The sequence below is a fragment of the Xyrauchen texanus genome, chromosome 9, assembly GCF_025860055.1.
Source record: "Xyrauchen texanus isolate HMW12.3.18 chromosome 9, RBS_HiC_50CHRs, whole genome shotgun sequence".
NCBI classification, from domain to species: domain Eukaryota; kingdom Metazoa; phylum Chordata; class Actinopteri; order Cypriniformes; family Catostomidae; genus Xyrauchen; species Xyrauchen texanus.
Window position 1 is genome coordinate 11440289 of NC_068284.1, and position 13398 is coordinate 11453686.

Consider the following 13398-nt stretch of genomic DNA (forward strand, 5'->3'; position numbering starts at 1 on the left):
AGCCTGTTCGAGAACGCTCCAAAGATGAACGCAGAGTGGACGGACTTGCCTCGAAACAACTTTGCTTGTGTCAACTCGAAATCTGTCTGTTTTTTATTATTATTATTGTTTTATTTTATGAAAAGATGAGAGAGATCGGAGCCTCTGCGCTACATGCATTTATTTTGAAGTAAAACTCTTCCAAAAAAATAAGCTCTTCCAAATTGTTTGGTTACGATTCCCATGTTAGCCACATCTCTAGTTGGGCACAGAAAGACAAAATCAAAGAAAAGTCAACATTTATTACCTATGTACAATTTAAAATAGTTGCTTCTCTCTTGCTTTTTTCGTCTCTTGTTTCTCCCTTCCCTTTATTGTTGTAAGATATTGTGTAAGATTTTGGTATTAACCAATCAAATAAATAAATATATAATCGGAACGTTTGGAATGCGAACGCGGAGAGAATTTGAGGTGACACACCCTCTTCCGGCCAACTCATCTGAACTCTGCTGTCAGTTCAGATGTGTCACTTTCTGACAATCAGTCAAATAATCCATTGCTTCACTTTAAAGTATACAGAAGAAAGAGACACTTGGTCAAAATGGTGTCGCTGACGATGATCGTTCGTGTCGCCGACGGACTGCCACTTGCTGCATCAATGCAAGAGAATGAGCAGGTATGAATGAACTCATGTTCAGACTTCACTGCTTAAACTAGTTAAAATAAGGTTACAATACTACAGGTAACTGTCGAATCTAAGTCATAAGGTGCATTCAAAAGTTTTAGTTACTTATTGACTGTTTGTTTCTTTATAGCTGTGATCGTAAAGCACTTTTGTGTAAATATTAGTCAATTTATGTTATGGTCTTTACAGTCTGGGCGAGACTTGCAGAAGTATCAGAGTCAAGCCAAACAGCTGTGCCGAAAACTGAACGAACAGAGTCCTGCACGGTGCACCTTAGAGGCAGGTGCCATGTGCTTTCAGTAAGTACCAACACACGCATAAACTCCATTTAGAATTCATTGAATAAATAAATAAATACAAATCAAATAAACTGCTGTAAGTGTAGTTAATATACATAATGTTTTACTATGAATTACTTCTAAACAGCCTTACAGCATATGGGGTATTTCCAGACACATTAGATGAAAAATAATGAATGTATGAAGTGGCACATATAGGATTTTGCATTTATTATTTTATAGACTAACCTTCATTTAACAGTGGAAGAACTAATATAATTACCCAGAATGTTCTAATTTACATCTTAAGTAATTGCAAGTTTTCAAAATGGAGCCAAATATCAGTATATAATCAGTAGATTCAATAGAAATGTTGATATCAATATTCTTATAAAGTTAATTGAAAAATGCAGTGTACATGCTGTGGTGCTAAATGGCAATATTAAAATCTGTTTTAATGGCTCTGTTAGTCATTTTGAATTGTATTGATTAAGTCTTGAACTTAGTTTACAGAAATAGGCTTTCGGATAGTCTTCTCAGTTGAGAAAAATAAATGTTACATATTAGGGAACAAATAGGTGTAATCGGTCCTAATGAATGATATATATGTAAAAATACAAAGGCTTCACTCGTCTGCAACATAATATCTTTGAATTATTATAATTATTCTAGATATTGAATTATCTTCATTTGGGGGCCTTTCTTGGCCAATATTGATTTGCAGGTAATTGTGATTAATTAATCTGCATTTCATGTCATTAATTTGATGTCAAATTTGAATGGATTGACAGCCTTAATTTATTTGTTTTGTTAAAACTGTGCTGTACTAATGCAATTCTAAAATCCACTGTGGAATTTCATTGTAAATACCTATTCCTGTCATTCCAGTTCAACATCCTGTGGTGCTTGGGCAATTCAAATCAAATTCCATCCAATGCATTAAAAGAGAGCCAATTCTGACTTTCTGCCCAAAACAGAAAGATAGACCGATATATGTTTTGTGGTTGATTTATATCTAGATGTGTCACTTCAAAAACTCTCCTTGTTTTCTAGTTATGTCATTGAGAAAGGAGTGTGTTACCTGGCATTATGTGAAGCAGGATTCTCCAAGAAACTGGCATTTGCCTATCTGGAAGATCTTGAGGGAGAATTCAGTGAGCAGTATGGAAAAAAGGTCCCATCAGTTTCACGGCCGTACTTCTTTATTGAATTTGGTGAGAAAAATCTCGGTTCTAAAAATCGTGCAAACTCCTATTATGCTTTTTAAAGATATGAGCAATCAAACCTAGTGGCCGTTTTCTTTTTTCTTTTGCCACTCTGTAGACATTATACTGTATATGACAAAGTAAGACAAACAGCTAGCTATGTAGATAATCAGCCAGACTGTCAGATAGCCAGACAGATAAAGAACATCAAAAAAGATAGAGCATCCAAAAATGTTGAGTTTTACTTTGAATTAACGAGCATTCCATTAGCCCCTTTGAACATTCTGTCAATGTATGTCTTGTTGATCAAGTCTGATCAGTTCAAAAAGGCATAGCACACCATTCCTGAAGAGTCTGAAGGTCTGTACTCCATATCAAGTTTGGTGAATGTAGCTTGAAAGCTCTAAGAGGTGTTAAAATGTATCATTTTGATCTTGGTATAGAGATTTTGGAAAACCCTAAACCATATCTATAGAATAACAGTATGTTGGTTTTGTCAAGCCAACATAATACATTTGTTTTATGAACCTATTAAGCATCAGCAAAATTACAGGTAGTAGATTGACAAAGTAGACTCAAATATTTCCATTTCTCCCTAGATACATACATACAGAAGACCAAAAAGTCTTACATTGACAGCAGAACCCAAAGAAATCTGGGAAGCATCAATTCAGAGTTGCATGACGTTCAAAGGATCATGGTTGCCAATATAGAAGAAGTGCTCCAGCGTGGAGAAGCCTTATCTGGTGAGTCAACACTTCACTTCTAACACCTGCTTCAGTGATTTAAAGGGATAATTCACCTAAAAAGGAACATTTTGTCATACTTTACTTCATACCATTCCAAACCTGTATGACTCACTTATGTGAAACGCAAAAGAATAATCTAATGAATATCTTGGCCCGTCTTTTCAATTGATAATGACTTGTTTAAAAATAACCAAAATGTATCGTTCAAGTATTCCATGCGACACATGCGTTAACTTCTTGTAATCTCAAATATTTTCTTAAAATAAATGCTGCTTGTTACATTGGCTTGACAAAGCTGTTATTCTACATACTTGATTTAGGGTTTTTCCTAAATCCCTAAACCAAGACCAAACATTTTCAATTGTAACTCGTCCTACAGCTTTTAAGCTACATCCACCAAATTTGGCACAGACCTTCATCATTTTCTGACTCTGGTTGCTTTGTCATTTCTATCTGATCCAACTTGTGGCTTTCCCATAACGGACAATTACATATCCCATAGACTTTCATTGATGGAATGTTTAAACCTATCTTGCAATGCTTTATCTAGCTAAAACACCATAGCAATACCTGACAACCAACCAGAACACCCTAGCAATGCATAGCAACCAAAAAAATATACCCTAGCAACCAGCTGGATCAGACTAGAAGCAAATAGCAACTACCCAGAATACCCTAGTAACCACTTAGCAATGCACTGACAAACTTTACCTATCTAGTTAATGTTAATTCTGTCTTTCTGTAGCTTTGGATTTCAAAGCCAGTAACCTGTCCAGTCTGTCTAAGAAATACCGGAGTGATGCCAAATATCTCAACACTCGCTCCACATATGCAAAAGTGGCGGCTGGCGCAGTCATTTTCATCACACTCATTGTGTATATACGCTTCTGGTGGCTGTGAATATAAACGGCAAATTCAAGCAGAAACTCTCAGGACCCTGCTTGAAAAATGGTTTGGACCATTGTTCATCATGGCCTTAAGTTTATGTCTGATAAGAGACTGAATGTAGCTTTGCTCAGTGAACGAATTGTAATTTTTGTCAAATTCATAATGCTGTTGCCTTTTTACTACCCTAACTTTATTTATAGCTGTAAATGGAAGATGTCAGTAATTTTCCCATATTATTGTAGTCCTGCCTCTTCAGTGTGTTTATAAGAGAGGTCTTACTGAGCTATGCAAAGTGTATTAGGTGTTTACAGGAAATCACATCAATACTTGTTGGAGAAACGTGTGTGCATCTGTGACGAGTCCAACAAGGTGTCCAATACTTAGAACAAATATGTATATATATATTTTTATTTGTAAAATGTGAAGTGGGTTTCTGAGTAGAAATGGCAATTGTATTGTTAAGATTCATTGTTTACAAATTATTCATTGAAAATACTCAATGCAATAGAAAAGTCACACTAAAATGCATTTCACTCATTCATTCATTCACTCACTCAACATGTCTAAAAAGACGTTTATCTCAAAGGGTGTGCAATTTATTTACATTAATGACATAAAAGCTGCTCTTGATGCATTGACCATTACATCTACTGGCAAGCCAATTCCTTCCCATACTTGGATGCAAGAGGTTTAGATCACAAGGTCAAAGTCATCCCGCTGCAAGAACAAAAACAAAATTGACTTATTACTAACAAGTCATTGGCACATACAGCAATTATACATATTTGAACAGTCAATCGATTATAATGTACACCATGTTGATTAATAAAATGTATATAACAAATAGGCCTTAAGAATTTAGATTATAATGTATTGATTGGACAATAAAAGGCAATGTATTATTTGTTCTTTCCATATAATTAAACAGAAGGCATAAATTGATTGTAATGTGAATGATGTGTTTTTGACATGACACCACCCTCGTCCAATGTAGACAAGGTGTTCATTGTGATCATTTCCTCTTGAAGAAATAAGTTTAAGATGATTCAATTATTAAAAGGTCAATGTCTAAACTCAGCAGGACAATTGACCTACCTCCTCATTGTAGTTCATGACATGCTGTTTGATTTTGGATGAGTCCACCCATGTGACAAAGTCTTCCATACTCCTAAAATATGGACATATGGCCATTTTAGTTATTTTTTTAACCAGCTTCCAGTACACACAAATATGATAGTGAGATGCAGAATAATTTAACACTTTACAATAAGGTTCCATTTGCTAACAAAATTAGTTAACATGAATTAACAATGATAAATACTTTTAAATCCTGTTGTTTTCACAAAAACATCACAGAATAATGATGTAAAAAATATCTAAAAAATGTAAACAACTTTACAGAACAACCTGTACATTTTACAGTTTAAATCTATTGTAATTTACATGACCACACTGTCACTGTAAAAATAAAAAGTCAAACTTGATATTAACCTTCTGAAACTGTAAAAATCTGTTGTTCACTTTATAAGGTATTTGTTAATCACTGTAGTAATTATAGAAGGGCACATGATGACATGAAGTTTATCAGTAGCTTTTCTAAGAGCAATGATCAATAAACATATTGAGACTATCAGTATCACTCACACAAACACTAAACACCTTCAGTGTAACACATGTGAGATTTAAATAATGCAGTAAATATGAACTAAATTACATCAAATATAACACAGAACACCCCAGTGTACGTAACTGAAACAGAACTATTCCCATAAAATATAATGGGTAACGCAGGGAATTCTACAAACACTATTTATTTATACTGCAATTTTAACAATAATTTACTGTAAAAAGTACATGTACTCTCTTGTTAAACAATGTAAAATTTCACCATTAATTATAATGGAAAATCATACTTCTTACATCTCAATAACTTGATTTAGTGTATACAACATTTTATTGTAAAAACTACTGTATTTTATTTTAAAATCTATAAAAAAATAATTACTGTATATTTTACAGTTACTCAAACATTTTTTCTGTAGCATTTTTAGACTTTTACTGTTAAAATTACTGTAAAAACCTGTTTTCAGTGATTTATTAATCTTGGTTAATGTTAATTTCAACATAGTAATATATTTTTAAACTAAAGTTGTATATGTTAACATTAATGAACTATGAACAAACATGAACTAAAAAAATATAGTTCATTGTTCATGATAACAAATGGAACTTTATTGTAAAGTGTTACTGAAAATTAAAATAACATTTGCATGGAAAGACACAGAAGAGGTAGGAATATGTAGATGTAGCTTGAATAAATATATATATATATATATATATATATATATATATATATATATATATATTAGGGCTGTCGATTTAACACGTTAATTCAGTGCGATTAATTTTACAAAAAATAACGCGTTCAAAAAATTAACGCAAAGATGCCTGAGAAATGCAAGCTTGTAGTACCACCTAATTACTCCAGAGGGCAGTAAGTGAAATTTCAGCTGTATGAGCAACGCACAGTTTATACAGTGAAGAAAACACTTCAGTAGGCAGAACAACACAAACATGTGTTACGTTCTTGCGTTCAAAACACTCGAAGGACTGTTCTCCAACTGATTGACAAATTCACTTGTGTAATGGATTGCTGTGAACTGTGTGCCAATGATTGACTTATGATCAATAATATGGTAGTAAACAATACATTGTATTCTAAAGCCGCTTTTTGTATCGTCTCAACAATGATTAACTCTTCTGCCACAAGAATCTAATGCTTTTTATTTATATATATATATATATGTAAATGTATATATATATATATATATATATATATATATATATATACACACATACACATACATACTTACATATATATACACTCACACATATACTGTCTCATTTTACACTGAGTTGACAACTATGAATTGAAACAATTACGCTGAATTGACTTAAACAGAAGCATATACCATCAAGTTAACAACCTTGGAGCTCACGGTAGCCCTGTCTTTAAAATTTATGTTATTGTTCAAATGAATTTGCCTTTGGAAAGATTAATTGGTCTTTTACTTATGGAACAAGACTGTTGTGTTCAATTGTAACTAACCTTGTTACAAGAAATGCAGGATCAGTGACAATCTCAGGTCCAACACGAATATCTGTCACCCAGTCAAGAAGTGGTTTCAAGGTATTTCCTTTTGGATGCACAAAGAATCCCCAAAGATCATATAAACGTAATTACACCAAAGTAAAACAAATAACAGTAAGGCAGTTGAGTTATTTATTGTTCAATAAAATATTAAATTAATCTGTACTGCAGTCCATTTTGAATATAGCTAAAGCACATCATCAGGCTAAATACGAAACATTGTTTTCAACTTGTCAAATAAATATGGATGTGTCCATGTCATTTGTGATAAAAGGATACGGCCCTGCTCAATGAAGGTTATGGCAGTCTTCAGGTTCTGAGCCATGCGCAGTTTCAGCATGATTGTGGGAAGACGTCTCCTAAATATAAGGACAAGATTTAAATTTTCTCTTATTTGTTTGTATACTGTAAATTGCACCCATCCTGATTGTTGCTAGACTGTGTACGATGCAGTAGGTGTTCATCTTACCTGCAGAATGAGGATGCACTGACATCAATTGCAAGGGAAAGATTCTGTTTGGTGGGGATCAAACCGATACTGTAACTGTGGGGAAATGAAAGAAACACGTTATACGTAAACATTTATTCATCGCTGTATTTACAGATGGTGCCAATGATTAATAACATAATGTCAAATTAATAACCATACTTACATTTTCTCCAAAAAGAGGGATGTGCTTTGAGCTCTGAAACCATCTTTCTCGTCCAAGTCCCTGATTTTCTGGGCTAGTTCTCTGATATTTCGACTAAGTTTGTTGTATCTAAATGTAGAAAATACAGGTTAAGTCTCCTTCTCCTTAAGTCACCTTCCAGCTGAAGACAGCCACTAACATCCATTCTCTCTGGACTGTGACCATATATTAGGCTAAAAAGAGACACAGGCTTACAACACACGAATGTGCACCATATGTATCACTACAGAGCAGATTGTAAAAGGTGTGTGTTGTCACTCACTTGGTGTAATCCTCTCTCTTCTCAATATGGTATTTTCGCAGCACTTTTACCTCGTGCAAATTATTGTCAACCTCCCAGTTAATAAAATCAACCTTCTTCAAGAGCTTCTGCTCGTGAAATTTCAATTTACGCACCATTTCTTTTAAATAAAATGTACTAGATTTGTCGCCAAGCGTGTAAATGACTTATGGTAACCATGCCCACACTAGCAACCACCGGAAATACATGTGCTCTCCTTCCACGGTTTTGTGGAGCTTGAACAGCTCTACTGCCGTCTAGTGGCCGGGCGAAGAAAAGCACTTAAAAATATATATAATTTGTTATAAAGTCCAAATGACAAGTGCACTATATTCCAAGCTTTCTGGAGCTATACAACAGCTATATGTTGTATGGACTTTTATTATTAGAATTGTTTTTCCTCTTTGGACCTTGACAGCAGTGGTCAATATGAACTGTTTTGTGTGGAAAAGATCAGCGTTAGGATTCTTGAAGAAAATATTGTGTTAATATTCTACAGGGAGGAAAAAACAATGAGGCACAACTTGAGGGCAGTAAATAATTTTGTGTATTTTCTTTTTGCTAGTCAGCTGACACAGTCATTTCATTTTACAAATATATCAATATGATCAATAGTTTAAAATTATATTAATCTTTTCTTTGAGGCAGCACAAAAAAGAAAGAACAGCTAGCAATGCAGACAGTGTTTGTCTTGTACCGTGTGAACTTTAAAAATGCATGTATCTTTTAAAACTAAAACTTATACAATTTTGGGCCTTTATCGCATTTATTCCTTTATTCATAAAAGTATTGCATTCAGAGCCTTTACTATATTAAAGGACCAAAGAGGACCATTATATTTGTGACCCCAACACCCATGACCCCCACACACAAAATGTCCTTCCACACAAATGGCACCTCACCGCTTGTGAAAGTTGATGAAGCAACTCCTCTCAACAGAAAAACACAGATAGGTAGCACATTTTGAGCACTGCACTTTTACAATGCCTGAACATCCTGGGTATTTGCATAACCCTTGTCTGATCAAAGCGAACCAGCGTTGATGGTCGTGGTTCTACAGGGGTTTTTGGATGCTTTTCAGGCTGTTCTTCCTCACTGTGCTGTGATGGTCTGCCCCTTCTCTTCAAGGCCTTCCTCTCCATACAGAGACATGCTGCAACTTCAGCTTTGAATTTTGCAAGGCTGCACACACCCTTTGGGGGGATGTCACAGTCACTGCTGTCTCTCCGGTAGAGGAGCCAGGCCTCAACAACAGCCAGATCAAACATGTGGAAGACCACTCGGTGATACCACTTTTTGGATCAAATCTTTGCTCTGTAGAAGGCGATGAGAGAGTCTAGTAGATCAACCCCTCCCATCACTTTGTTGTGGGATTGTAATGTTTCATGGGGTTTTCCCCCCTTGAATGGGACAATTTTTTCACCCACACAAAGATTTCCATCAATTGGGATTGCTCGGAACGTCTCCAAGAGGGATGTCAGCAGTGGGCGCACCTTGTACAGCTTGTCATTGGAGACCCAGGCAACCTAGTATGCCCGGTATGGCCTTATGCGATTCCATTACAGTACAATGTTGCCTCAAGGCAACCTGCAGTTTTTTGTAATGTCCTATGATACATTTGATGCTATATAATGAAAAGTTTTTACTTACCAATGAAGGTGACTCAGATTTTTTGAAGGTGATTATCTGGACAAAAATGAGTGAAAATGCACTTTTCAATGGAGAAAATATGGAGCCATGTGACATGTGCACATGTGCTGAAAGAGGAAACACAATAGACACATGTGGGTCTTGTGACCAAGACCTAGCATTGCCCAATTAAATGGGTGTCTCATTTTATTAAAAACAACTAAAATAGGCAACACGGTACCATTGAGGGTTAAAAGTTAGTAATGTTAAAAATAACCAAATTCAAAAACTCATGATTAAAGGTAATATTAGTGATGACCCATATATCAATATAGTCATTTAAAGAGTATTACATTTGGCAATACTAAAATAAAAATGAGTCAATTAGTGAAAGATACAGCTTTATTCTTTAATGATTCGTCACTAATTCCAATGGCATTGTGTATTCTTCAGTCCTTTTCTGAAGCCTCGGGGTTCAATTTAAATTTTAATAAATGCAAATTCCTATCAACTAAAAATTGCACTATCACTTAAATTGAGGATGTTGTTGTCAAAACTAGTGTAACATATCTTGGTATAAAAATAACTAACTATGAGTAGGTGTTCAGCAAACTTCAAACCTATTATTACCAAAACACACCAAAAAATGCAATTGCTGGTTACAAAGGGATCTGTCCTTAAAAGGCAGAACACTACTCACTAAGGCAGAGGGTCTGTTTGGCTTACGCAGCGCAGTCTCTCTTTGTGGATAAACCCACGTGTAAATGAATTAATGAGGTTTTAATCAAATTCTTATGGAAAAATAAATCTCATTATATGAGACAGTCAGTCATATTAAACTCATAATAATGGCGGAATGAATTCTATTGATTTTGATTCCCTCAACAACACATTTAAAAATAATTGGCTGAATCAATATCTAGCCAAACCTATTTGGATTGTCTCTCCTCACTTGTTTTTTCACAACTTGGTGCCATTCATTTTCTCTTAATGTGTAATTATGATGTATCCAAACTCCCTATCAAACCTTCCAACTTTCATCGACAGGTTCTCTTAGCTTGGGCTCTAATTTATAAACATAACTTTTCACCACAGAGGTGTTTTATTTGGATCAATAAGAACATTTTATTCAAGAATAAATCTCTGTTTATGATGATTGGTTTTGTATTGGTTTGTTTTTGGTGGAGCAGTTGTTTAATAATCAAGGTCTTTTGTTCAGGTACTCAGAATTTCTCTTCTAATAGCAAATAGTAATAACCCCAAAATGATTTGCCACAGTTATGGGAGCTATTCCTTCTGGTTTGTGTATGCTTTATAAAAACTGTAGTCACTCCTCAGTATATAATGTATCCCTTTCTAAACCTTGTGATACTCCTGTTTGACTGAGTCAAGAGCCAAAAATTATAAAATAAAATCTTTATTTCCTAAGAATTTTCTTTCTGTTCCACCTGTAATTTTCTTTGGAATAATTTGTTTGTTAACCTTAATTGGAACAAATCTGGTTTTACAGCAAAAATTCTTTAACAAGAACAAAAGTGAAAGAAGTTTCCTTTAAGCTGACACACAGGTTTTACCCTGTTAAGAAATCTATACAAAAGTTAAGAGATGTCTTATTGATTTAACATGCATGAAACAGTGGTACACTTATTTTGGTCATGTCACTCACAAGCTTTGGAATGATATTGGTGTTTTTGTCAAGTGTAAGATTTTGCCAGGCTTCTCAATACATATTTTGACTTGGACCCCACAAAAGAAAATATCTGTTTTTGTTATTCATTAAAAAAATGTCCTAAGCAAATTTTACATTCTCAAATGCTACATTTTGTGTCTTCTCTGTCTTCTTCAAAGAAATGGAAAAAGATTTAAATGTGATCACAGTATCTGTTAATAAGAAAGCTTATTAACTTTTGCTTTGGGCTCTTTATGTGATCATGTTTATGTGATATAATGGCTCTCTTATTTTTATTTCTATATTTGTATCTTTTTTTTTATTTTTCTTTCTTTTATTAGTATTATTGTTGTTGTTGATATTATGTGCTGTATGTATATTTTTCTGTATGTTCACTTTCTCAGCAATAAAAAACAGTTAATAAAATTATAATTATTGATTTATTTTGTATACAAACATATCGATTGCACTTGTTTGATTCATGGCTTATCGGTTAACCGGTTAATAATCGGTTAATGCTGGCGGTTACTCGGTTAAAATAATTTGCCAAAATTTGCATCCCTACGCTATACTGTTTTGCACCGTTGGACTTGTGACTAAAATCCTGATAGTTAGTTATGTTATAGCATTTGAGTAAACTTTCCCATGTGACAACTAGCCCCGATATCCTTTTGTAGTGTGCGTGGGAAAACGTGCGGTTCATTTTATAGTTACTATGTATCACTCTCGACAAACAGCATGCATTTTATATATTTAAAAATGATAGACCTACCATGTGATCCTTTGTTGTGCTAATGGGATAGGGAGTAACTTCAATATTTGTTCATTCATTCAACTCGCAGAGTCAATAGAAGTTGGTTGTAATATGACATACGAACATCAGACTGAGTTTCACACAATCAAAAGTGTGTGTACCACCTGAGAACTCCGTGTCTGGTTTCTTTACAGACTGATCATAAGTTATGTGGCCAAACCTGTTGGCCTGAATGCAGATCAGAACCAGGAACAATATGAGGGTAGTTGACATGAAAGTCTTTTTTGGAAGTTGAACTACCCTGCTGTGTTTTGTGCTACAATTAATACAAATAATTGTAAAGTTTTTCCAAATCATGTATAATTAATACATGCGGTTTTATGACCTCATATTAAATGAGAGATGTCATATTTTTACTTTAAACATTTTTTCTTTGTCACTGAGTAGGACCAAAATGGAGTACCATGATGACTGTTACGTGGAGACAACTACAACAAAGAAACAATGTGTTAGACTTATGATAGTGGAATTTGGGAAAATGTGTTTTCTAGTTAAGTGAAATTAAATTCATTAATATAATATTTTAATTGCAGCACATTTTTAAGCTCATATAGGCGCACCAGCAGGCCTGCGAGAAAAAATTAATCGTCAAAATATTAATATTTACAGTCTTGACCAACACAAATTAGGTATCGTTTGAAAGCTTAGAAGTTCTAGTTTCCAAAGCATGCAGGCATTATTACCAAAACCGAACAAATGTTTTGAAATTTGCAGACAAATCAGAAGTGTTCCGGTTTGATAATTTAAAAAACAAATTGCACTGTAATCGGTAAAAACTTCAAACTTATCAAATAGCCATGTGTCATATGTTGTTGAAAAGCTCGCAAAGAGTAGAATACAACCAGCCTTTTGGGGTTTTACTCACAGACAAAAATATAGTGAGTAATAGCTAAGTATATATCTTTGACAATTATGTTGGTGTTTTTAAGTTTTCACTTATAACTTCACGAAAAATAAACGAATCATAAAGTATCACTACTTAGAGGAGGTGATTATCTTTCAAACAAGCTCACACACGGTAATGGAATGCATAGATCATTAAATAATCCACACAAAGCACAATCCTCCCAGGAGATGGCGCCAAGTAAATGACACAGACTCGATGACTCAAATGGCTCAGAATGAAACTCATTCTGTGAAATCTCATTACTAAAATCATGACCTTTAGTCATTGTTGTGGTTGCATGTGTCATTAGATCTTATTTACCCGACATTTCCCAGTAAATGGTCTGCACTTATATTGTGCCTTTTTAACCTAGCGGTATTCAAAGTGCTTTACACTGCGTCTCATTCACCCATTCACACACACACACACACACACTCACACACCAATGACGGCAGAGCTAACATGCAAGACACTAGCCTTGCATAGCAAGGGA

The 13398-nt window shown here is 34.4% G+C and overlaps 2 protein-coding genes across 2 annotated transcripts; one reads left to right on the forward strand and one right to left on the reverse strand.

The window, feature by feature from the left end:
- The first annotated feature begins 457 nt into the window (after positions 1-457).
- Positions 458-3811, forward strand: LOC127649176 (vesicle-trafficking protein SEC22b-A). Its single transcript, XM_052134149.1, has 5 exons — positions 458-655; positions 854-963; positions 1996-2156; positions 2747-2893; positions 3642-3811. The coding sequence occupies exons 1-5, from the start codon at positions 581-583 to the stop codon at positions 3794-3796; spliced, it is 648 nt and encodes a 215-aa protein (XP_051990109.1). The 5' UTR covers positions 458-580; the 3' UTR covers positions 3797-3811.
- A 547-nt stretch (positions 3812-4358) lies between these two features.
- LOC127649177 (U3 small nucleolar ribonucleoprotein protein IMP3-like) lies at positions 4359-8721 on the reverse strand. Its single transcript, XM_052134150.1, has 7 exons — positions 7890-8721; positions 7589-7696; positions 7405-7479; positions 7215-7294; positions 6894-6945; positions 4880-4952; positions 4359-4501 (listed from the first exon to the last, which is right to left on the reverse strand). Exons 1-7 carry the CDS (start codon positions 8024-8026, stop codon positions 4475-4477), a joined length of 552 nt encoding a protein of 183 aa, XP_051990110.1. The 5' UTR covers positions 8027-8721; the 3' UTR covers positions 4359-4474.
- Positions 8722-13398: the final 4677 nt, after the last annotated feature.

Bases quoted from the DNA above. Each gene is read 5' to 3' on its own strand.
- LOC127649176 (XM_052134149.1), top strand. From the start codon at position 581: ATGGTGTCGCTGACGATGATCGTTCGTGTCGCCGACGGACTGCCACTT. The intron at 656-853 runs GTATGAATGAAC...TGGTCTTTACAG, and splicing joins CAATGCAAGAGAATGAGCAG to TCTGGGCGAGACTTGCAGAA. The intron at 2,157-2,746 runs GTGAGAAAAATC...ATTTCTCCCTAG, and splicing joins GTACTTCTTTATTGAATTTG to ATACATACATACAGAAGACC.
- LOC127649177 (XM_052134150.1), bottom strand. From the start codon at position 8,026: ATGGTGCGTAAATTGAAATTTCACGAGCAGAAGCTCTTGAAGAAGGTT. The intron at 7,697-7,889 runs GTGAGTGACAAC...TTCTACATTTAG, and splicing joins AAGAGAGAGGATTACACCAA to ATACAACAAACTTAGTCGAA. The intron at 7,295-7,404 runs GTAAGATGAACA...CCTTATATTTAG, and splicing joins AGTGCATCCTCATTCTGCAG to GAGACGTCTTCCCACAATCA.